This window comes from Mustelus asterias, chromosome 7, assembly GCF_964213995.1.
Source record: "Mustelus asterias chromosome 7, sMusAst1.hap1.1, whole genome shotgun sequence".
NCBI classification, from domain to species: domain Eukaryota; kingdom Metazoa; phylum Chordata; class Chondrichthyes; order Carcharhiniformes; family Triakidae; genus Mustelus; species Mustelus asterias.
The window spans coordinates 9,641,401-9,666,780 of NC_135807.1; the positions used below are offsets into that span (position 1 = coordinate 9,641,401).

General features: G+C 45.8%; 1 protein-coding gene across 7 annotated transcripts in view; it reads left to right on the forward strand.

Annotated features, from left to right (window-relative positions):
- The window catches only part of vps13b (vacuolar protein sorting 13 homolog B), a 993,302-nt gene that overhangs the window by 487,854 nt on the left and 480,068 nt on the right, over positions 1 to 25,380 (forward strand). For all 7 annotated transcript variants that reach the window (XM_078215655.1, XM_078215652.1, XM_078215654.1 and 4 more), the window contains exon 21: positions 7,557 to 7,704. In XM_078215655.1, coding sequence (XP_078071781.1) covers positions 7,557 to 7,704 — 148 coding nt within the window. The remainder of the gene's footprint in view (positions 1 to 7,556; positions 7,705 to 25,380) is intronic.

The window sequence follows — 25,380 nt, forward strand, 5'->3', positions numbered from 1 at the left end:
GCTTCTCCCCTGCTGCTGTCAGACTTTTGAATGGACTTACCTTGCATTAAGTTGATCTTTCTTTACACCCTAGCTATTACTGTAACACTACATTCTGCACTCTCTCGTTTCCTTCTCTATGAACGGTATGCTTTGTCTGTATAGCACGCAAGAAACAATACTTTTCACTGTATGTTAATACACGTGACAATAATAAATCAAATCGAATCAAAAATCTTTCTGAAAATTTCAAGACTATTAACACACTTTAGATCAAGTATATTTGTGACTGCTACCTGTATTCAAAGTCACTTTTATGCCTGTAAGAGGAATGTTGCTTATTTGGTTTTCCTAAACTATTTCTTTAATGCTCTGTTATTGCCATTTGGTTTATTCCTAATGTATCTACGACAGCTGAAATAGCAGATTCAATTTCCTTTGGTTCATGTTTAATTGCACTACATACCAAAGGGTAGGCTTTTTCCTTGTTAATATTCCAACACTCTTCTGAATTCATGGACTTTTTATTGAGATACATTTCCCTGGATTCTAGCCATCCACAATACTTTACTGAAGGTCCCATTATTTGTGAACATTATAGGCTCCTTGACTACAGGGTTTTGCAGCTGTGCTTCATTCTATTCTCGTGATATTAAAACAAATGCACTCATACTTACAACAATAGTTACTGGATGATGATTGGGCATGGGGATGTTGTCCAACTTCACCTCTACTGCTGTCTAGCTAAGATCATTCTGCAGTTTAAAGCCACCTTGATATCTGGTGATTAAATTTGAGCCGTTGCAAATCAACAATTTTTACTGCATGAGCAAAGGGTACTGATTGGTTGACACGTTGGCTGAGGCATTGCCATGGTGAATACACCAGAGAACTCTTGTCCCCCATGCTTTTATTTAATTCAAAAATATCTGGACATGTTACTTTTATCTGCAGAGGGCTGGTCCCTGCATTTAATAGATATAACTTCCAGTAACCTAGGAACATAGGAATTAGGAGCAAAAGTAGGCAAATTCAGCCCTTTCGAGCCTGCTCCGTCATTCAATCAGATCATAGCTGATCTCTCCCTGGTCTCAAATACACCCTCCCCACCTGTTCCCTATATCCCCTTAACCCTTTTTATTCGAAATATATCTAGCTCCTTCTTGAAACCATTCAATGATTCAGGCTCCGCCGTGCTAAGGGGCAGCGAGTTGCACAAATTCACCCCCCTCTGCGAGAAGTAGTTCCTCCTCATCTCAGTTTAAAATCTACCGTCTCTCAACCTATACCTGTGACCCCTTGGCTAGACTGCCTCATAAGAGGAAACATTTGGTCTACATTTACTTCATCAATCCCTGTTAAAATTTTATATACCTCGATCAGATCCCCTCTCATCCTTCAAAACTCCAGCGAGTACAAGCCCAAACTGTTTAATCCCTCCTCACACATAAGCATAAGCATATTGCAAACCCAACTGATAATCTTCATCTATTTTAAACATTACATTTTGCATCAGCAAATGTTTGGATTTCAAAATATAAGGACAGGAATAGGCCATTCAGTCCTTTCAATCTATTTCACTATTCAGTTAGATCAGGTTAATCTATATCTCAACATCAATCTACTCACGTTGGTTCTGTAACCCTTAATACCCTTACCCAGTAATCAATCATATATTGTACCTAACCAACTTTAAAGTCTTCTGCAATGAAAGCAATGTTTCATGTGTGTTCCATGCTTTGAACAATATTTTTTCTTTACTTGGGCATTGCTGGCTAGGCCACAATTTATTGCCCATCCCTTGCTGCCCTTGAAAAAGTGGTGGTGAGCTACTTTCCTGAACTGCTGCAGTCCAGGTGGTGTTGGTATGCCCACAGTGCTGTTAGGGAGGGAGTTCTAGGATTTTGACCCAGCGACAATGAAGGAAGAGCGATATATTTCCAATTCAGGCTGGTGAATGACTTGGAGGGGCACCTCCATGTGGTGTTATTCCCAGGTATTTGCTGACCTTGTCCTCCCAGATGGTAGTGGTTGTGGGTTTGGAAGGTGCTGCCGAAGGAACATTGCTGAGTTCCTGCAGTGCATCTGCTACTGTTCGATCAGTGGTGGATGGATTGAATATTTGTGGAATCAAGCGGACTGTTTTGTCCTGGATGGTGTAGGGCTTCTTGAGTGTTGTTGGAGCAGCATTCATGCAGGCAAGCGGGGAGTATTCTATCACACTCCTTATTTGTGCCTTCTAAGTTATTGGATAGGCTTTGGGAAGTGAAAATGTGAGTTACTTGCTGTTGAATTCCTAGCCTTTGACCTACTCTTGTAGCCACAGTATTTATCTGGCTATTTCAGTTCAGTTTCTGGTCAATGGTAACCACCAGGATGTTGATATTGGGGGATTTGGTGATGGTGATGCTTCTGAATGTGAAGGTCGGATGGTTAGATCCTCTGTTGTTGGAGATACAGATGTAGAAATAGACACAGCATGAATACCCTCACTCCAAGTGATTCTTGCAGTGAACCGTAGTTTTGTGTACTGCACAAACCTGTAGATTCAAATGCAAGTTAAATTGAAATGCATATAGTTACAGAATTCCAGATGAATTCTTCAGTCTTTCATCAGCTGTAACCACAAAATCAGCTTAAAATTAGATACAGTTCTCATTTGTATTGCCCAGTGTATTGATGTTTTTTTGTTTGTAGTGCTGTGTGTTTCATTTGCTGTAATTGTGAAATGAACCCATCCTTTCAGAGGATATAGTTACAATAGTGAGCAGTCAAAGGAAATGCGAGATTATTATATAAGAGATAGAATAAGTAATCGTCTTGGAAGAGACATGTTGAAATGCAAGCACGTTTATTGTTGCACATCACCCAAAATGTTGAGGAATGGCCAAGAGTATGCAGTCTTTGTAAAAATCAGTCTCCAGCTCTGCAGAGCTTGAGGGCTCTGCTAAGATAGCTTGACTGATGTTGCCATTACAAACCATAATTACCAATATCCAGCTACTTGGCTTGCAAATCACAAGTAACGCTTGGACTTCCAGACAGCAAAGATGCTTGTGAAGAAAAGCCTTCAAAGGGTGCACATTGCGAAGGGGTTTGATATTACCTATTTTATAGAATCATAGAATCCCTACAGTGCAGAAAGAGGCCATTCAACCCATCAGGCCTGCATCAACAATAATCCCACCCAGACCCTAGCCCTGTGACCCCACGTATTTACCCTGCTAATCTCCCTGACACTAAAGGGCAATTTACCATGGCCAATCCCCTTAACCCGGACATCTTTGGACTGTGGGAGGAAACTCACGCAGACACAGGGAGAACTTGCAAATTCCACACAGACAGTGACCCAAGGCCGGATATGAATCTGGGTTCCTGGCGCTGTGAGGCAGCAGTGCTAAGCACTGTGCCACTGTGTCTGCAAATGTTTTGAGGCTTTGTCAAGCTACAGTGGAAATGTATTTTCTTCAATGCAGTCTGAAACAAATAAAGACCAGTGGAATGATGATAATGCCCTTCTACATAACTCACTCCGCTCACTCAGACAGCTCAGATGTTTCCCGGGTTTTTTAATTACTTAAGTAAGCTGTGCATAATAATAGTCAGCTATTGCTGTACTGTTTGAAAAATCCAATATCAAAACTAACGCTGCTATATATGCTGCTCAATTCTTTGAGGGGAAAATAGTACACAAAGTATTTTCTTTATAAAAATACAGCAACTATTGTCAAAGAGTTAATTTGCCACACATCACAAAAGATTTCCCTCATTCTAACAATATTTCTAAGGAATGAATTATACACTAAGCCAAGCTTGCTCCTATGTCTTATGGTCTTATAAAGGCAGGAGAATGGGGATAAGAAAAATATCAGCCATGACTGAATGGCGAAGCAGACTTGATGGGCCGAGTGGCCTAGAAATCATAGAATAGAAACCCTACAGTACAGAAAGAGGCCATTCGGCCCATCGAGTCTGCACCGACCACAATCACAAAATTCTGCTCCTATGTCTTATGGTCCAAGTAGTAAACACCATGCTTGTCCAAATGGGTGTTAACTTATCTTCGATTGAAGCAATCATAGTAAATGATCAGTTGTGTTCTGCAATCTTGATCACTCAGGGAATGTTGCTTTGTAGGAGTACCATTCATATAGCTGAGATGTTGAACTGCAGTCCTGTCTGTCTGTTCATGAGGATGTTAAGATCCAACTGTGCCATTTGAAATGCCACCTGACAAAGTGCAGCACTCCAAAAGCTCGTGATTCCAAATAAACCTGTTGGACTTTAACCTGGTGTTGTGAGTTTTCTTACTGTTTGAAATGAGCAGTGAGAATCTCAGCTGGGCTGTCAAATGCTGCCCGAGCAATACTGTAAGAAAATCTGCCAATAACTTCATTGCAGTTAGTGGGTCATTATTGTCACAGAATAGTTTTGTCCAGTTCATTATGTGAAGCATTTTGAGGTTTTTTTTAGTTAAAGTGTTAAATGCAAGTATTTCTTTCCAAAACACATGCCTAGCTAATCTTGTGTCATAATTTCAAACAGAATTGATTCTGAAACCATTATCCTTGAAGTTCTTCATGAGTTACTTGGGGGAGACAGTGGAGTAGTGGCAATGTCACTGGATTAGTAATGCAGAAGCCCACACTAATGCTGTGGGGACACGGGTTCAAATCCCACCATGCAGCTGGTGGAATTTAATTGCGTTTAAATAAATGTGGAATATGAAGCTCACGGTGACCATGAAACCATTAGTGATTGTTGAGAAAACCCATCTGCTTCACTAATGTCCCTTTAGGGAAGGATATCTGCCGTCCTTACCCAGTCTGCTCGACATGTGACTTCAGAACCACAGCAACTTGGTTGCTTCTTAACTACCCGCTGAAATGGCCGAGGAAGCCGTTCAGTTGAAGGGCAATTAGGGATGGGCAACAAATGCTGTTCTTGCCAACAGCGGCCACAATCCATTAAATAATTTTTAAAAGTGAGCAAAACAAATAAATGCACTTTTTATTGAAAAAAAAAACCTTGTCCAGAAATAATTAAGAGGACATAGACACAAGGCCATTTACATTGAATCTTTTAAAAAATTCATTCAAGGGATGTAGGCATCCCTGGCTAGGCCAGCATTTATTGCCCATCCCTGATTGCCCTTGAAAAGGTGGTGGTGAGATGCTATCTTAGAACAAAGAAAATTATAGCACAGGAACAGGCCCTTTGGCCCTCCAAGCCTGCACCGACCATGCTGCCCAACTGAACTAAACCCCTACCCTTCCGGGGACCATATCCCTCTATTCCCATCCTATTCACGTATTTGTCGAGACACCCCTTAAAACTCACTTTCGTATCTGCTTCCACCACCTCCCCTGGCAGCGAGTTCCGGGCATCCACCACCCTCTGTGTAAAAATAAAAACTTGCCTCGTACATCTCCTTTAAAGCTTGCCCCTCGAACCTTAAACCTATGCCCCCTAGTAATTGACTCTTCTACCCTGGGAAAAAGCTTCTGACTATCCACTCTGTCCATGCCCCTCATAATCTTGTAGACTTCTATCAAGTCTCCCCTCAACCTCCGTCGCTCCAGTGAGAACAAACCAAGTTTCTCCAACCTCTCCTCAGTAGCTAATGCCCTCCATACCAGGCAACATCCTGGTAAATCTTTTCTGTGCCCTCTCCTTCTGGTAATGTGGCGACCAGAATTGAACACTATATTCCAAGTGCTGCCTAACTAAGGTTCTATAAAGCTGCAACATGATTTTCCAATTTTTAAACTCAATGCCCCAGCCAATGAAGGCAAGCATGCCGTATGCCATCTTGACTACCTTCTCCGCCTGCATTGCCACTTTCAGTGACCTGTGTACCTATACACCCAGATCCCTTTGCCTATCAATACTCCTAAGGATTCTGCCATTTACTATATATTTCCTATATTAGACCTTCCAAAATGCATTACCTCACTTTTGTCCTGATTAAACTCCATCTGCCATCTCTCCCCCCAAGTCACCAACCGATCTATGTCCTGCTGTATCCTCTGATGGTCTTTGCCGCTATCCGCAAATCCACCAACCTTTGTGTCGTTCCACAAACTTACAAATCAAACCAGTTACATTTTTCTCCAAATCATTAATATATATTACAAACCGCAAAGGTCCCAGCACTGATCCCTGAGGAACGCCACTTGTCACAGCCCTCCATTCAGAAACACACCCTTCCACTGCTCCCCTCTGTCTTTTATGATCGAGCCAGTTCTGTATCCACCTTGCCAGCTCACCTCTGATCCCAAGCGACTTCACCTTCTGCACTAGTCCGCCATGAGGAACCTGGTCAAAGGCCTTATTGAAGTCCATGCAGACAACATCCACTGCCCTACCCTCATCAATCATCTTCATCACTTCCGCGAAAAACTCGATCAAGTTAGTGAGGCATGACCTCCCCTTCACAAAACCATGTTGCCTTTCGCTAATACGTCCACTTATTTCCAAGTGGGAGTAAATCCTGTCTCAAAGAATCCTCCCCAATAATTTCCCTATCACTGAAATCAGGCTCACCAGCCTGTAATTACCTGGATTATTCTTGCCACCCTTCTTAAACAAAGGAACAACATTGGCTATTCTCCAATCCTCTGGGACCTCCCCTGTATCCAGTGAGGATACAAAGATTTCTCTCAAGGCCCCAGCAATTTCCTCCCTTGCTTCTTTCAGTATTCTGGGGTATATCCCATCAGGCCCTGGGGACTTTAATGTTTCTCAAGAATCCCAATACCTCCTCCTTTTTGATCTCAGTCTTGAACTGCTGCAGTCATAGAATCACAGAATCCCACAGTGCAGAAGGAGGCCATTCGGCCCATTGAAGCTGCATCGACCACAATCCCACCTAGGCCCTATCCCCTAACCTCATGAATTTACCTTAGCTAGTCCCCCTGACACGAAGGGGCAATTTACCATGGCCAATTCATCTAACCTACACATCTTTGGACTGTGAGAGGAAACCCACGCAGACACGGGGGGAATGTGCAAACTCCACACAGACAGTGGCCCAAGCCGGGAATTGAACCCAGGTCCCTGGTGCTGTGAGGCAGCAGTACTGACCACTGTACCACCTTGCTGCCCGTGTGGTGGTTACACTCAGTGTTTCACTAGAGACATATCACACAAAGGTTGACACCTAACACTAAACAAAGGTTTTAGAACAATGACCAAAGTCGGCGGTAGACATTTGAGAAATTTCTGAGAGACGGAGAGAGAAGTATAGAGGAGGTGAGGTTTAAGGAGAGGCGAAGAGGCTCTGACTGTTAGCTGTAAGGATCTTTTTGAAAAAAGGTTCAGGCATTGTCGGCTCAGTTCCTTGTGAAAAAGGACCCGCAACCCTAAAGAACCCAATAATTGCATTAAATTATGTCATGTTAACCAGGAACCCATAAGGTGGCTGAGATGGAAAATATATGATGTCTTGCCAGCTGATGCTTCTTGAGGGCGAAGGCACATTTGGAGCAGAGGGTATCTCTGTCTTTATAAACTATGCGATACTTGAACAGGGATTGATCTGGCCTGACACAGCGTGTTTCCTTTCCTCTTTGCAGCAAACTTCAGGAGCGATCCAATTAGTCATACCAACAACAAGGAAGAAGGAGGATGAGCTATCTGTTGGCAGTACGCCTTTGGCAATGCAACAGTCAAATCAGGCTTCTGAATATGCCAGCAGCCCCGTGAAAACCAAAACTGCAACAGGTAGGTTCTTCTTGTTTTACTTTGTACTTCACGTGTGATGCGATTAGCTGGAAAACGAGGTACTTGACAGTGCTCCCAACCAATGTTGATCCAGGCCCAAAGAAAATATGCATGGAATTTTGAACTAATATTGATCAGTTTTATCGAAGAGAATAAGGTAAAACAGTAGAACGTGATTGTACAAGAATAAATTATAGATGGGCAATGAATTGACACTCGACAAAAATGTAATTGAAAGTGATTCAGGAAAGCATTCTCTAGTGGTCCCAGTCAAAACGCAACATCCCCCTAACCTGAATTCATGACAATATTAAATCACGATGGTCAGTCTATACGCCCAGATAGATATTTAAGGCGTTGTCCAAGATGTTGCCACTCTCCACAAATGAGCATACTGAGTTGATGGTGTAATACAACCTGTGGAGTGATAAAATGGGCAAATAACATTGGTACTTGTACAGCTTCTCTCATGCTATCTTCACATTTATAATCATAAATCCATTGAATTTTAGATGGAATTTCCAACATTTCTCTCTTCACCAGTTCTGTCAAAATTTCCATTTCTCATATGGATGATTTATTGTATGTTTATGTGGCATGTACAGACATTTCATGGCTAGTTCGCGCTGTTTCTCTCACTGGCTTCTATCAGTCAGTACCCGGCATGTGAAGGCACATTATTAGTTTTTGTTGATATGGCTGAGGTGTTTAACCTCCTACCGTGGCTAATCTGTCAAATACATTCTCCACACGTATAAAATGGTTTATTTTGATGTATTCTTTCCTATATTTGATTTTCAATGCGAGACATTTTCATTTTTTTTACCCTCGCCGGAGAGGGGGAAGGAAGAAAGAGGCGAACATCGGTGAAGTTCATTGGGCCACATTATTATTTTGTGTCTTTAGAAATGTTGAGTGTTCTCTCAGTAGATTTGGTTTTATTGAAACAATAGCTCTGGTAGGAATTAATTCTTTGTCTTGTCTCTGCATTTCTGTAGAGTGAGGCTGAATGGCCTGCTTCTGTATTGTAACAATTCTATGCCCGTAATTTGGAAACATATTTGATTTTCACTTAGCTTAGCGACATAACTTAAGCATAACAACATCAGACAGAGGATCTTTTGACCTATTGCGTTGGTTAGACCAGCCGTGATCTTATTGAATGACAAAGCAGGGTCGTGGGGCTGAATGGCCTACTTCTGCTCCTATGTAGTATATTTGTATGTTTTAGGTGTGCTTTGGAGCTTTGTCTTCTAATTCAGTTTCCCTCTCTTTCGATGAAACCTTTGATACTTCATTGAACTAGTTATCTAATTATCTCTTTAATGTTATGATTCAGTGAATACTTTTGGTAATACCGCATATGTTCTAATAATCCTTATTGTGTAAAGGACTTTTCTGTTCTGCCCATTTGTCAGTGATATACAGGCCAGTGGAAATAACTGTTCAGTAATTATGTCCTCAAACATAATTGAGGACATAATAATCCGCTGGCTAGCGGATAGGAAACAGAGGGTGGTGGTTGATAGTAAATATTCATCATGGAGTGCGGTTACAAGTGGTGTACCTCAGGGATCTGTTTTGGGGCCACTGCTGTTTGTAATATTTATTAATGATCTGGATGAGGGTATAGTTGGGTGGATTAGCAAATTTGCTGATGACACCAAAGTCGGTGGTGTGGTAGACAGTGAGGAAGGGTGTCGTAGTTTGCAGGAAGACTTAGACAGGTTGCAAAGTTGGGCCGAGAGGTGGCGGATGGAGTTTAATGCGGAGAAGTGTGAGGTAATTCACTTTGGTAGGAATAACAGATGTGTTGAGTATAGGGCTAACGGGAGGACTTTGAATAGTGTGGAGGAGCAGAGGGATCTAGGTGTATGTGTGCATAGATCCCTGAAAGTTGGGAATAAAGTAGATAAGGTTGTTAAGAAGGCATATGGTGTCTTGGCGTTTATTGGTAGGGGGATTGATTTTAGGAGTCGTAGCGTTATGTTGCAACTGTACACAACTCTGGTGCGGCCGCACTTGGAGTACTGTGTGCAGTTCTGGTCCCCACATTACAGGAAGGATGTGGAGGCTTTGGAGAGGGTGCAGAGGAGGTTTACCAGGATGTTGCCTGGTATGGAGGGGAGATCCTATGAGGAGAGGCTGAGGGATTTGGGATTGTTTTCGCTGGAAAGGCGGCGGCTAAGAGGGGATCTTATTGAAACATATAAGATGATTAGAGGTTTAGATAGGGTGGATAGTGATAGCCTTTTTCCTCTGATGGAGAAATCCAGCACGAGGGGGCATGGCTTTAAATTGAGGGGGGGTAGTTATAGAACCGATGTCAGGGGTAGGTTCTTTACCCAGAGGGTGGTGAGGGATTGGAATGCCCTGCCAGCATCAGTAGTAAATGCGCCTAGTTTGGGGGCGTTTAAGAGATCCGTAGATAGGTTCATGGACGAAAAGAAATTGGTTTAGGTTGGAGGGTCACAGTTTTTTTTTTAACTGGTCGGTGCAACATCGTGGGCCGAAGGGCCTGTTCTGCGCTGTAATGTTCTATGTTCTATGTTCAAACCCTCCCACAAATTTAAAGCTCCTGGGCGGGATTTTGCAGCCAAGACTGGAAAATCCTGCCCGAGGTTAATGGGGACCTTTGCATGGCCTGCCCCCGCCTGCTATAATTCCTGTGGCGGGCGGGGTGGGAAAATTCCTCCTTTGAAAGTGCAGACCTCTTTATGGACATTGGCATTTATAGTAAGCACAAAGAATGGTGTGAGAGGGTTCAGATTCAAACAGCATGTCACACCAGTGTACATCTGCTAAGAAACCAGCAACAGGTGGATCAGCAAGTTTGCTGATGATACAAAGATTGGAGGTGTAGTGGACAGTGAGGAAGGTTTTCAAAGCTTGCAGAGGGATTTGGTTGTGATTCATTTCTTTCCTCCCTGCAAAATCTCACTGGCTGATCAGATGTTTCTGTCAGCTGGAGGAATCAGAATGCAATTGTTGTAATCAGTAAACAAAGAACAAAGAAAATTACAGCACAGGAACAGGCCCTTTGGCCCTCCAAGCCTGCACCGACCATGCTGCCCGACTGAACTAAAACCCCGTACCCTTCTGGGGACCATATCCCTCTATTCCCATTCTATTCATGTACTTGTCAAGATGCCCCTTAAAAGTCACTACCGTATCCAATTCCACTACCTCCACCGGCAACGAGCTCCAGGCACCCACTACTCTGTGTAAAAAATCTGCCTTGTACATCTCCTTTAAACCTTGCCTCTCACACCTTAAACCTATGCCCCCTAGTAATTGACTCTTCCACCCTGGGAAAAGCTTCTGACTATCCACTCTGTCCATGCTTCTCATAATCTTGTAGACTTCTATCAGGTCTCCCCTCAACCTCTGTCGTTCCAGTGAGAACAAACCAAGTTTCTCCAACCTCTCCTCATAGCTAATGCCCTCCATACCAGTCAACATCCTGGTAAATTACCCTCTCCAAAGCCTCCACATCCTTCTGGTAGTGTGGCGACCAGCATTGAACACTATATTCCAAGTGCGGCCTAACTAAGGTTCTATAAGGGAGGGAATTAAAAAGCAGAAACTCAAAAGCTGGATTTATTTATTTATTAGTGTCACAAGTAAACTTGCATCAACACTGCAATGAAGTTACTGTGAAAGTCCCCTCGTCGCCACATTCCGGTGCCTGTTCGGGTACACTGAGGGAGAATTTAGCATGCTCAATGCACCTAATCCGCACATCTTTGGACTATGGGAGGAAACCAAAACACCCGGAGGGAACGAAGCAGACGTGGGGAGAATGTGCAAACTCCACACAGACAGTGACCCGAGTCTGATCGAACCCGGGCCCCTGGCGCTGTGAGGCAGCAGTGCTAACCACTGTGCCACCGTACCGCCCCTCTGTGCATCCCTCTGTGTGATGCCCAGGATCTTGCATAAGCAACACTGAAAAATAGAACCATAGAAAATTACAGCTCAGAAACAGGCCTTTTGGCCCTTCTTGTCTGTGCCGAACCATTTTATGCCTAGTCCCACTGACCTGCACTTGGACCATATCCCTCCACACCCCTCTCATCCATGAACCCGTCCAAGTTTTTCTTAAATGTTAAAAGTGACCCCGCATTTACCACTTTATCCAGCAGCTCATTCCATACTCCCACCACTCTCTGCATGAAGAAACCCCCCCTAATATTCCCTTTAAACTTTTCTCCTTTCACCCTTAACCCATGCCCTCTGGTTTTTTTCTCCCCGAGCCTCAGCGGAAAAAGCCTGCTTGCATTCACTCTATCTATACCCACCAAAATCTTATACACCTCTATCAAATCTCCCCTCAATCTTCTACGCTCCAGGGAATAAAGTCCCAACATATTCAATCTCTCTCTGTAACTCAGCTTCTCAAGTCCCGGCAACATCCTTGTGAACCTTCTCTGCACTCTTTCAATCTTATTTACATCCTTCCTGTAACTAGGTGACCAAAACTGTACACAATACTCCAAATTCTGCCTCACCAATGCCTTATATAACCTTACCATAACACTCCAACTTTTATACTCGATACTCTGATTTATAAAGACCAATGTACCAAAGGCACTCTTTACGACCCTATCCACCTGTGACGTCACTTTTAGGGAATTCTGTACTTGTATTCCCAGATCCCTCTGTTCAACTGCACTCTTCAGAGTCCTACCATTTACCCTGTACGTTCTTCTTTGGTTTGTCCTTCCAATGTGCAATATCTCACACTTGTCTTCGTTAAATTCCATTTGCCATTTTCCAGCCCATTTTTCTAGTTGGTCCAAATCCCTCTGCAAGCTTTGAAAACCTTCCTCACTGTCCACTACACCTCCAATCTTTGTATCATCAGCAAACTTGCTGATCCAATTTACCACATTATCATCCAGATCATTGATATAGATGACAAACAACAATGGACCCAACACCAATCCCTGCGGCACACCACTAGTCACAGGCCTCCACTCAGAGAAGCAATCCTCCACAACCACTCTCTGGCTTCTTCCATTGAGCCAGTGTCTTATCCAATTTACTACCTCCCCATGTATACCTAGCGACTGAACCTTCCTAACTAACCTCCCATGAGGGACCTTGTCAAAGGCCTTGCTGAAATCCAGGTAGACAACATCCACCGCCTTCCCTTCATCCACTTTCCTGGTAACCTCCTCGAAAAACTCTAATAGATTGGTCAAACATGACCTACCACGCACAAAGCCATGTTGACTCCCCCTAATAAGTCCCTGTCTATCCAAATATTTGTAGATCCTATCCCTTATCACACCTTCCAATAACTTGCCCTCCACCGACGTCAAACTTACTGGCCGATAATTTCCCGGATTTCTTTTGGAACCTTTTTTAAACAACGGAACAACATGAGTCACCCTCCAATCATCCGGCACCTCCCCCGTGAATACTGACATTTTAAATATGTCTGCCAGGGCCCCTGCAAGTTCAACACTAGCTTCCCTCAAGGTCCGTGGGAATACCCTGTCCGGTCCTGGGGATTTATCCACTCTGATTTGCCTCAAGACAGCGAGCACCTCCTCCCCTTTAATCTGTAAAGGTTCCATGGCCTCCCTACCAGTTTGCCCTATTTCCGTAGACTCCATGCCCGTTTCCTCAGTAAATACGGATGCAAAAAAACCATTTAGTATCTCCCCCATCTCTTTTGGTTCCATACACAGTGTACCACTCTTGTCTTCAAGAGGACCAATTTTATCCCTCACTATCCTTTTGCTCCTAACATACCTATAGAAGCTCTTTGGATTTTCCTTCACTCTGTCTGCCAAAGCAACCTCATGTCTTCTTTTAGCCCTCCTGATTTCCCTCTTAAGTAGCTTCTTGCATATTTTATACTCCTCGAGCATCTGATGTGTTCCTTGCTGCCTGTACATTTCATACAACTCTCTCTTCCTCTTAATCAGTGTTACAATCTCCCTCGAGAACCAAGGTTCCTTATTCCTATTTACTTTGCCTTTAATCCTGACAGGAACATACAAACTCTGCACTCTCAAAATTTCTCCTTTGAAGGCCTCCCACTTTCCATTTACATCCTTACCAGAGAACAGCCTGTGCCAATCCACACTTCCCAGATCCCTTCTCATTTCATCAAATTTGGCCTTTTTCCAGTTCAGAACTTCAACCTGAGGACCAGATCTATCCTTATCCACGATCAGGTTGAAACTAATGGCATTATGATCACTGGATCCAAAGTGTTCCCTCACACTCACATCCATCACCTGCCCTAACTCATTTCCCAATAGGAGATCCAATATCGCATCCTCTCTAGTTGGCACCTCTATATACTGATGTAGAAAATTCTCCTGAACACATTTTACAAACTCTACCCCGTCTAAACCTTCAACAGTATGCGAGTCCCAATCTATATGTGGAAAATTAAAATCCCCTACTATCACAACTTTGTGTTTCTTGCAGTTGTCAGCTATCTCTCTGCTGATTTGCTCCTCCAATTCTCGCTGACTATTGGGTGGTCTATAATACAAGCCCATTAATGTGGTCATACCTTTCCTGTTTCTCAGCTCCACCCATAGGGCCTCTGTAGACATGCTCCCTAATCTATCCTGCCTGAGTACCGCTGTAACATTTTCCCTGACCAACAATGCCACCCCCCACCTTTTATCCCTCTGCCTCTATCCTGCCTGAAACATTGGAACCCTGGAACATTGAGCTGCCAGTCCTGCCCCTCCTGTAGCCAAGTTTCACTAATGGCTATAATGTCATATTTCCATGTGTCTATCCATGCCTTCAGCTCATCTGCCTTCCCCACAATACTCCTGGCATTGAAATAGACACACCTCAAAAGATTATTTCCACCACACTCTACCCTTCCATTTGTGATTTTGCTTGAACTAACCTGTCTTTTTACCCCTGCTCCACTATCTGCTCTGGCACTCTGGTTCCCACCCCCCTGCAAATCTAGTTTAAACGCTCCCCAATAACACTAGCAAATCTCCCTGCAAGTATATTGGTCCCCTTGTAGTTTAGGTGTAACCCGTCTCTCTTGTACAGGTCCCACCTGCCCCAAAAGAGGTCCCAATGATCCAAGAATTGGAAACCCTGCCCCCTGCACCAGTTCCTCAGCCACTGATGAAAGATGTCTGACTTATGTGAAACATTTACTGTTCTCTTCCATGTCTCATTGCTATAGATGCTACATGGACAAATAGGGCGAGATTCTCTGGCCTCCCAGCCACATATTTCACACCAGCAGGCGGTGGCGTGTTGTTTGCTAATGGCAGGATTGTCTGGTCCCGCCGCTGTCAGTGTGAGTTCCCATTGACATCATCTCACGCTGGCGGGAAACACCAGGGGTGCGCTGCCGACTGGACTGGAGAATCCCGTCGGTGTGAATGGCCGGAAAACTCCGGTCACGGAGGCACAGTTTGCTCAACCATGTGGACCTGCGGATGAGCCATGCTGCTTTGTCGATACTTGTGTGGACGTCAATCTCTACGTTGCTCTCCCTTCCTCGGTAGGGGTGGTGGCCAATGTCCTGTTGTCTGTTGTTGAAGGGAGGACCGTGTTGCCATGTAGGCATTACTGTCTTGGTCTTATTGCAACTAACGTGTAGATTATAAATTGGCGCCATCATTCTCAAGACTGGTTTTCACGTGGTGTCTTCAGCCTGCAAGGTGATATCGTCTGGAAAACCCAGTTCCATCAATTGGTGGTGTTGCCACAGGATACCAAAGCCTGCACCCACACTCATCTTCCTCATGGTGAAGAATGAGGAGAATATGTAATCTTGCCGTACAATACAACAGTGAGGATGGGAAGACCATTAATTTTTCTAGATAAAGATAAATGATGCATCAGGATGGCACAGTGGCTCAGTGTTAGCACTGCTGCCTCACAGCGCCAGGGACCTGGGTTCGATTCCTGGCTTGGGTCATTGTCTGTGTTGAGTTTGCACGTTCTCCCTGCGCGGGTTTCCTCCCACAGTCCAAAGATGTGTAGGTTAGGTGGATTGGCCATGCTAAGTTGCCCCTTAGGGCTAGGGGGACTAGCTAGGGTAAAGTGCATGGGGTTATCATAGAAACCCTACAGTACAGAAAGAGGCCGCTGGCCCATCGAGTCTGCACCGACCACAATCCCACCCAGGCCCTACCCCCATATCCATGCATATTTACCCGCTAATCCCTCTAACCTACGCATCCCTGGATACCAAGGGGCAATTTTAGCATGGCCAATCAACCTAACCCGCACATCTTTGGACTGTGGGAGGAAACCGGAGCACCCGGAGGAAACCCATGCAGACACGAGGAGAATGTGCAAACTCCGCACAGACAGTGATCCAAGCCGGGAATCGAACCCAGGACCCTGGAGCTGTGAAGCAGCAGTGCTAACCACTGTGCTACCGTGCCGCCCGGTCGGGGATAGGGCCTGTGTGGGATTGTGGTCGGTGCAGACTTGATGGACCGAATGGCCTCCCCCTGCACTGTAGGATTCCATGATCATATACTGCACCCTTGACAATTTATAAAAAACCATAGAGTCAATACATTGTAAATCCTAACTGTGATAGTAAAGTGAAGTACAGACTGTTGATGCTTTTAGCTTTTATACCTAATTAATTGAAAGAATTTACATAGTACCTTTCATGACCTTGGGATGTCCCAAAGCCTTTTAAAGTCAATGAAGTATTTTTGAAGTAATCCAAAATAGTTATGAAATGTAGCAGCCAATTTGTGCACAGATTTGTTTCACAAACAGCAGGGGAATAATGTGTTCTTTGTGATGTTTGTTATGGTAATACTAATTGCCAGGAGACAGGGAGAAATAGTCTTCAAATAGTGCCATGGAATATGTTATGTCCACCTTGGAGGATCGGTTTAACATGGCGTCTGATGGATGGCACAGCATTCCCTCTGCACTGAAACATCAATCTGGATTCTGTCACAGGTCTCTCGAATGGGACTTGAACTCCCAACCTTCTGACTCCAGAGGCAAGAGTGTTGCCCTCAGGCAATGCTCACCCATGACAAATGCATACAAAGTTCATGAGGGGCTATCATCATAGTGGGCTTTGCGCGTAACTTAAAATTGAAATTCAAAAGCACTGCAAGCTACCTATTACTGTCCAAAATCATATATTGAAGTATTAGTGAAATAACCAATAAAGTGAATAAATTTTGCTCCCTTAACAGTCAGAAAATATAGTGTGTTTCTAATATCAGTTAATTATGAGGAGGCATTGTTTTGTCATTATGGAAGCAGTTGTATAATTTGTAGTAATCTGAGTACAACCTAGTGTAAACAGAATGATTGCTTTTCTGGAAAAAAATAAGCTCCCATAGTTAACAATTACTGTATTGTGGAACAGATGTAAAAGTCTGAGGTATTTCCTGTTGTAATTGAATTTGGCACGAGGGCTTAAAAAATTGTTGTAATTATGACACTCAGCTGGAGAAACCTGCGTCGCAGGCAGAGGGCAAGTTGATTTACAAGTTGGTTTTAACGCCTGAAGTACTTCCTTCAAAGGTTTTTGCATATGTCTGCTGTTTAGTTAAGTGTTTAGTTTCTGAGCAAATCACATATAGAGTACAAAATTAATATTCAGCTAATAAAAATCTGTGATTTCCTTATTCATCTGAATGGTGAATTAAGTTTCACCGCATACTCAGGAGTCATTAGTCCATACTTGGCATCTTTCGCACGTTCATTTGTTTACTCCCACTGTTCAGAACGATGCTGTCATTTTCAGGGTTTAATTTCCCACTGAAGTAACTTTTGTGGCAGAGAATTTAAGCCTAATGAATAAAATCTGTTGACTTGATGAAGGCGACACATAATTAAATACTCCTAATCCACAAGAAAGCATGGAATCAGAAAATACCCTTTGGCCCATGCAGCTTGCTACTCGACAATCCAAGTTGTCTCCTTTTTATTTTAATTCCTGAATTTGCAGAAAATGTATACCCAAAGGGTGATCAAGCAAAACTACAGATATCTGTCCTTTCTTACAATTCCATTGATTAGTCAATGCAATTACTTTCCACACTCGCTTGCCCCCCTCCCTTGCCCCCCTCGCTTGCCCCCTCGCTTGCCCCCCTCGCTTGCCCCCCTCGCTTGCCCCCCTCGCTTGCCCCCCTCGCTTGCCCCCCTCGCTTGCCCCCCTCCCTTGCCCCCCTCCCTTGCCCCCCTCCCTTGCCCCCCTCCCTTGCCCCCCTCCCTTGCCCCCCTCCCTTGCCCCCCTCCCTTGCCCCCCTCCCTTGCCCCCCTCCCTTGCCCCCCTCCCTTGCCCCCATCCCTTGCCCCCCTCCCTTGCCCCCCCTCCCTTGCCCCCCCTCCCTTGCCCCCCCTCCCTTGCCCCCCCTCCCTTGCCCCCCCTCCCTTGCCCCCCCTCTCTTGCCCCCCCTCCCTTGCCCCCCTCCCTTGCCCGCCCTCCCTTGCCCGCCCTCCCTTGCCCCCCTCCCTTGCCCCCCTCCCTTGCCCCCCTCCCTTGCCCCCCTCCCTTGCCCCCCTCCCTTGCCCCCCTCCCTTGCCCCCCTCCCTTGCCCCCCTCCCTTGCCCCCCTCCCTTGCCCCCCTCCCTTGCCCCCCTCCCTTGCCCCCCTCCCTTGCCCCCCTCCCTTGCCCCCCTCCCTTGCCCCCCTCCCTTGCCCCCCTCCCTTGCCCCCCTCCCTTGCCCCCCTCCCTTGCCCCCCTCCCTTGCCCCCCTCCCTTGCCCCCCTCCCTTGCCCCCCTCCCTTGCCCCCCCTCCCTTGCCCCTCCTCCCTTGCCCCCCTCCCTTGCCCCCCCTCCCTTGCCCCCCCCTCCCTTGCCCCCTCCCTTGCCCCCTCCCTTGCCCCCCTCCCTTGCCCCCCTCCCTTGCCCCCCTCCCTTGCCCCCCTCCCTTGCCCCCCTCCCTTGCCCCCCTCCCTTGCCCCCCTCCCTTGCCCCCCTCCCTTGCCCCCCTCCCTTGCCCCCCTCCCTTGCCCCCCTCCCTTGCCCCCCTCCCTTGCCCCCCTCCCTTGCCCCCCTCCCTTGCCCCCCTCCCTTGCCCCCCTCCCTTGCCCCCCTCCCTTGCCCCCCTCCTTTGCCCCCCTCCCTTGCCCCCCTCCCTTGCCCCCTCCCTTGCCCCCTCCCTTGCCCCCTCCCTTGCCCCCTCCCTTGCCCCCTCCCTTGCCCCCCTCCCTTGCCCCCCTCCCTTGCCCCCCTCCCTTGCACCCCTCCCTTGCCCCCTTCCCTTGCCCCCCTTCCCTTGCCCCCCTTCCCTTGCCCCCCTTCCCTTGCCCCCCCTTCCCTTGACCCCCTTCCCTTGCCCCCCCTTCCCTTGCCCCCCTTCCCTTGCCCCCCTTCCCTTGCCCCCCTTCCCTTGCCCCCCCTTCCCTTGCCCCCCCTTCCCTTGCCCCCCCTCCCCTTGCCCCCCCTTCCCTTGCCCCCCCCTTCCCTTGCCCCCCCTTCCCTTGCCCCCTTCCCTTGCCCCCCTTCCTTTGCCCCCCCTTCCCTTGCTCCCCCTTCCCTTGCCCCCCTTCCCTTGCCCCCCTTCCCTTGCCCCCCTTCCCTTGCCCCCCCTTCCCTTGCCCCCCCTTCCCTTGCCCCCCCTTCCCTTGCCCCCCCCTTCCCTTGCCCCCCCTTCCCTTGCCCCCCCTTCCCTTGCCCCCCCTTCCCTTGCCCCCCCTTCCCTTGCCCCCCCTTCCCTTGCCCCCCCTTCCCTTGCCCCCCTTCCCTTGCCCCCCCTTCCCTTGCCTCCCCTTCCCTTGCCCCCCCTTCCCTTGCCCCCCTTCCCTTGCCCCCCCCTTCCCTTGCCCCCCCTTCCCTTGCCCCCCCTTCCCTTGCCCCCCCTTCCCTTGCCCCCCCTTCCCTTGCCCCCCACTTCCCTTGCCCCCCACTTCCCTTGCCCCCCACTTCCCTTGCCCCCCACTTCCCTTGCCCCCCACTTCCCTTGCCCCCCACTTCCCTTGCCCCCCACTTCCCTTGCCCCCCACTTCCCTTGCCCCCCACTTCCCTTGCCCCCCACTTCCCTTGCCCCCCACTTCCCTTGCCCCCCACTTCCCTTGCCCCCCACTTCCCTTGCCCCCCACTTCCCTTGCCCCCCACTTCCCTTGCCCCCCACTTCCCTTGCCCCCCCTTCCCTTGCCCCCCCTTCCCTTGCCCCCCCTTCCCTTGCCCCCCCTTCCCTTGCCCCCCCTTCCCTTGCCCCCCTTCCCTTGCCCCCCACTTCCCTTGCCCCCCACTTCCCGTGCCCCCCACTTCCCGTGCCCCCCACTTCCCGTGCCCCCCACTTCCCGTGCCCCCCACTTCCCGTGCCCCCCACTTCCCTTGCCCCCCACTTCCCTTGCCCCCCACTTCCCTTGCCCTCCACTTCCCTTGCCCCCCACTTCCCTTGCCCCCCACTTCCCTTGCCCCCCACTTCCCTTGCCCCCCACTTCCCTTGCCCCCCACTTCCCTTGCCCCCCACTTCCCTTGCCCCCCACTTCCCTTGCCCCCCACTTCCCTTGCCGCCCACTTCCCTTGCTGCCCCTACTCCCTCATCCTTGCTCCCTTTCCCCCCTTCCTTCTTTCTTTCCACAAACATGGAAAGTTTCAGTTGTGAGTTCCTAATCTCAACTCTGTTATAAGATTGAGCTCTTGTTTGTTGGATTGTGAAGCAAGCTGGCAATGGATTCCAGAAAAAAAATGCAGTCGTGATTTTCATGGCTTTATACATGTGCTGTTGTAAGAAACAGGTGCTTTTGCTTCAACTTTTTTTCAATAAGGTACTTAAATGTTTTAGCTTGGAAAACACGTACATACATGTTAGCTCTGTTTGTTTAAGTCTGTTGTCAGAATTGCTTAGGGATTTCCTTAAAATGAATAAGTAATTTGAAGATTAGCTAATTCTTTCTTTCTCATTTGGTGTCGTTCTGTCGGGGAAAGAAACCCTCATGTTTAAATTGTAAATTGGTGAGGCTTTTGTGGCTTCAGACTATTTAAGCACAAAATGTCACATTTATGTGTAGAATTTCTCACCAATGAGGAGAGCAGGGAAGAAGTGCCTGTCTGCGGGACCATTCTGATGGATTCGGGCTGTTTTGTGGTGCATGCTTTCGATTTCCTTGATTTTTTTTCATAAAAGTTCCTGCATGTTTCTCTGTAACTGAAGATAAAAGAATGAAAGACTTGCATTTAGATAGTTTTATACCGACCAGCCGATCTCCCAAAGTCGGTAAAGTACTTTTTAAGTGTGGTCATTGTTGTACGAAATATGGCAGCCAATTTTTGCTGAGTAAACTTCCCCAGCCAGCAATATGAGAGTGATGTTAATTGTGGGATAAATGCCACCATCTGACAACAGAAGGGATCTCAGTTCTAATGTCTCGTCCTGAAGGCAGCATTGCCAACTATACAGCACTCCCTCAGCATTGCACTGGAGTGTCAATCTTGGTTTTTGTCTCAAGTCCTGGAGTGGGACTTCATTCTGGAAGATTCTGATTCAGGATTACGAGTGCTACCAACTGAGCCATGGCTAAGGCACATGTATTCTTTTGTGGAACATGAGCGTCGCTGAATGGCCAGCATTTATTCCCCATCCCTCGTTGCCCTTGGGAGGACAGTTGAGAGTCAACCACATTGCTGTGGCTCTGGAGTCACATGTAAGACAGAGCAGGTAAGGACAGCAGATTTCCTTCCCTAAAGGTGAGCCAGATGGGTTTTTCCGACAATTGCTAATGGTTTCACGGTAATCGGTAGATTTTTAATTCAAGATATTTTTTATTGAATTCAAATTCCACCATCTGCCGTATCCCCAGAACATTAGCTGAGTTTCTGGATTAATAGTCTATAGCGATAATACCACTAGGCCTTCACCTCCCCAACCATCTATGGAATTCCAATTTGTGGAGTCGTTTTAACTCATACTTTTTTAACTGCCCATGCACACATACTCCCAATGAATGGTCAGAGTATTTTTTAATTCATTCATGGTACATGGGTGTCGCTGGCTGGCTAACATTTATTGCCCATCCCAGTTCTCCGTGAGCTGCCTCCTTGAATCGCTGCAGTCCACGTGCTGTGGGTTGACCCACAATGCCGTTAGGGAGGTAATTCCAAGATTTGTGACCCAGCGACTGCGAAGGAACGGCGATATATTTCCAAGTCAGGATAGTGAGTGGCTTGGAGAGGAACTTGCAGGTGGTGGTGTTCCCATGTACCTGCTGCCCTTGCCCTTCTAGATGGAAGTGGTATTGGGTTGGAAGGTGCTGTCTAAGGATCTTTGGTGAATTGCTTCAGTGCATCATGTAGATAATACACACTGCTGCTACTGAGTGTCGATGGTGGAGGAGTGTGCTTCAAGGCTGTATAAACTTTTAAAATCTGCCATGCTAAATGCTTTCTTTTGGATTCTCCCTAACTTCATAGTGCTATGCTGAAAGGCAATATTTAAATCTAGTGCTGAAGCATTTATATTTTACAGATAATGTGCTATTGTTTTGCTTGTGTATTCTGTACAATCAAGGTTCAGCAACCTACTTTGAGTGATGACTCTAAAGATGTAAGATAAAAAAAGTGAAATTAACAGCAGTTCATTGTGGGTTGTGTGATGCAGTAGGTTCAAAATTGTGTTTGTACCTCAGGGGCCTTTATGTTTAAAGCCAATTCAGGCTAATAGCAGCCAGCTGTAAGGATACAGCACTTAGTAGAGTGTGTTTGCTAATTTATTTTTCTTTTTTCACCTTTCCTCTCCATACCTTCCCTTGCTTGAAATGAAAACTCGAAATGAGAGTCCCAGCAGATTATTTGACTGTGGAGAATGTTAGAGCCAAGCCAAATCTTATTATCGCTGTCTGTAATCTTATTACAGACAAACCTATACTTATAAAGAGTTTGTGGACAATGAGTAGAAGAGAGAATCCTTGCTGATGTTGCCTATTCTATGCTCAGGAGCTGAGGTTGTTTGTTGTGCTCTAATTGCTCTGCTCGTTAATCATATACATTTTTAACCTGATACGGCAGGCCTGTATTATTACAATAGTTGGCACACTTATTCAAAAGAAAGCTATTGAATATGGATCCGAACCCATAACAGTGACGAGACTTGTGACAGTAACTGCCAATTCAGTCAGTGGGAGTGGTATTCATTAAAATAACTCTTGATAATGTTGTTCCAATGTTGGGACTAAGGCACATAGTTGAGATTAGATTGAATTTTACATCTAAACTGTCCAAAATGTTTTGAGCGCTGACACTGACATTGGGCCAGAATTTGCCATTAAGTAATAGCAAGTTTAATTGTTTGCAGCATCATAACTGGTGGCGGGGAAGAGAAACTGGGTGAACAATGAATTGTTACAAGTTGCTGCATAGCTTGCATCACTCCATTACCAGCCTCACGAAAATGGCAGTTATCAGGCTCTACGGAGATGGTAACAAAATGCAAATATTGCTGAAAAAATACATTTTGTCAAAGTTTTTCATCTTGCACTCATCAGGACAGTCGCAAGAGTACAATGTAAAGGAAAGAACAACGTTATACTGCGTGAGAAGAAAGTGCTGATTGATTGGCAAGTCGACTCTGATTGATAGAGGTGTTGCCATGGAGAATGCAACAATTAATGGTGACTGACAGTTAACTGCCAAGGATTGTTTGAAAATTTAAACCAGGTAGCTTGTATCTGATTGGTCAAGGCATTGCCCTCAGGAATGAACCAACAAATGACTTTCACTTATTCAGTTGTAAATATTCCTGTTTTATTGATCACATTTGCTTATTATTATGAGGAATGCCCATTACAGAGAATTTCACAGAATGTACAATGCTAAAACAGACCATTTGTCCAACAGGCCCACACCGGTTCACTTGAGTTCCCTCCCACCTTTCTTCTGCTAACCCCATCAAAGTTTCCACCTGTACCTTTTAGCTTCATGCACATATCTAGCTGCATCTTAAATGTACCAATTAATTGTGTTTCATCACATGCGGCATGGTGGTACAGTGGTTAGCACTGCTGCCTCACAGCGCCATGGACCCGGGTTCGATTCAGCCTTGGTTGCCTGCCTGTGCCGAGTTTGCATGTCCTCCCTTTGTCTATGTGGGTTTCCTCCAGGTGCTCCGGTTTCCTCCCACAGTCCGAAAGATGTGTAGGTTAGGTGGATTGGCCGTGGTAAATGCATGGGTTACAGGGATAGGGCAGAGGGGCGGGCCCCGGGTGGGATGCTCATTTGATACAGACTCGATGGGCTGAATGGCCCCCTTCTACACCGTCGGGATTCTATAAATTGATGGAGTTAAATTCCTAAAATAAAATTTGGCAATAACCATATGAATATGTTCAAGTTGCATCAGTGAAGCATCAGTGCGGAGAAGCTCTTAATTGGAACTGAAACAAAAATATTCTCTTGAAGCTGCTTGTCAATTAATTGTTAATTTTGCTGCTGCGAGGTGATTAGAAAAATAAAAACAAATTAAAATGGAACTATGCAATTTTGCATCAAATCTACATTAACACAATAAATTGTGCTGGCTTAATTTGTTTGCAAAATATAATTTTTTGGGATGGGGGCAGGAAAGTTTGTCTCAGAAAAACAAAGAACGTTTGGGAAGTGGACAAACCATTCTCTTTTTTTAAAGGGTGAAGGTGGTTAAATACTAATCTCATTCTACAGAATTAAGTGGTTCCTTAGATATTTATACTTGTGAATGATAAAACTGAACTTTTCCTGATTTATTAATTACTCACATCACATTTAAAAATTTGCCTGGGCAAAACACAGACCATCTTCTTCCCCTGTCCTGAATGGCATTACTCGAGTCCAGAAGTAACAGATTAATTTTACCCTCAAATCGGATTTTAGTATCTCATTAGAGGAAGGATTGCAGGCAGCTTGCCAAATTTGGGGAAAAATCAATCCCCTAGTTCTGGATTCATCACACTGTAATCCCCAGGAACTGACTAACTCTGAGCACCATCAGAGTGGAACTTGCCATGTAAACACTGTATGTAGTACTGGAGTTTGTCAGAAGCTGGCTGAAGTCACACTTCAAGTAACAAATGGGGGAAAAAGAAAACAAGCTGGCTTGCAACCAGATCACGTGTGCAGATGCGCAAGCCTTCCCACTGAGAAATTCCATTTCCTGGAAATGGACTTGGAAAAACAAACAAATAGTGCCATGTAGTAGCAATTCTTAAAAAAAAAAGTTACATAATTTTATCTGGCATTAAGACATTTAAAGCATGTTGCACTCCTTCAGCGTATCAGCATGGCTCACCACCTGCCAGCAGGCATGTACCAGCAACAGTGTAAATGGAAGGAAATATTTCTGACCAAAGAAATCCCATTGCCTCTGGCTTTATGAACTTAATTGAGCAATCAAGTTCTCCAACTTTATATGCTGCTGTAACCTAAAAACAACCACCAACAAACCTTTTTTGTAGGCTTAACTGCAAAAATATATTTGAAGTTCCATGAAATAGACACTGACACTCTCCATAGTGACCACAGCTTTTAACAAGAAAACTTCCAGTTAATTGTTGAAATAATGGCATGGCAAGATTTAATGTTTTAAGACTTTTGCTGTATCATATAAACTGAAAGCACTAATGACTAAACACCACTTCTGTAGGCAACTTATACTTTAAACCACAGAACAAAAAAACACCTCTTTTGCTTTCTTGTTGAGTGCACCCCTCGCCACCATGTAGTATACATTGGCTGGAGTAGAAGATCCTGCCAGCATGAA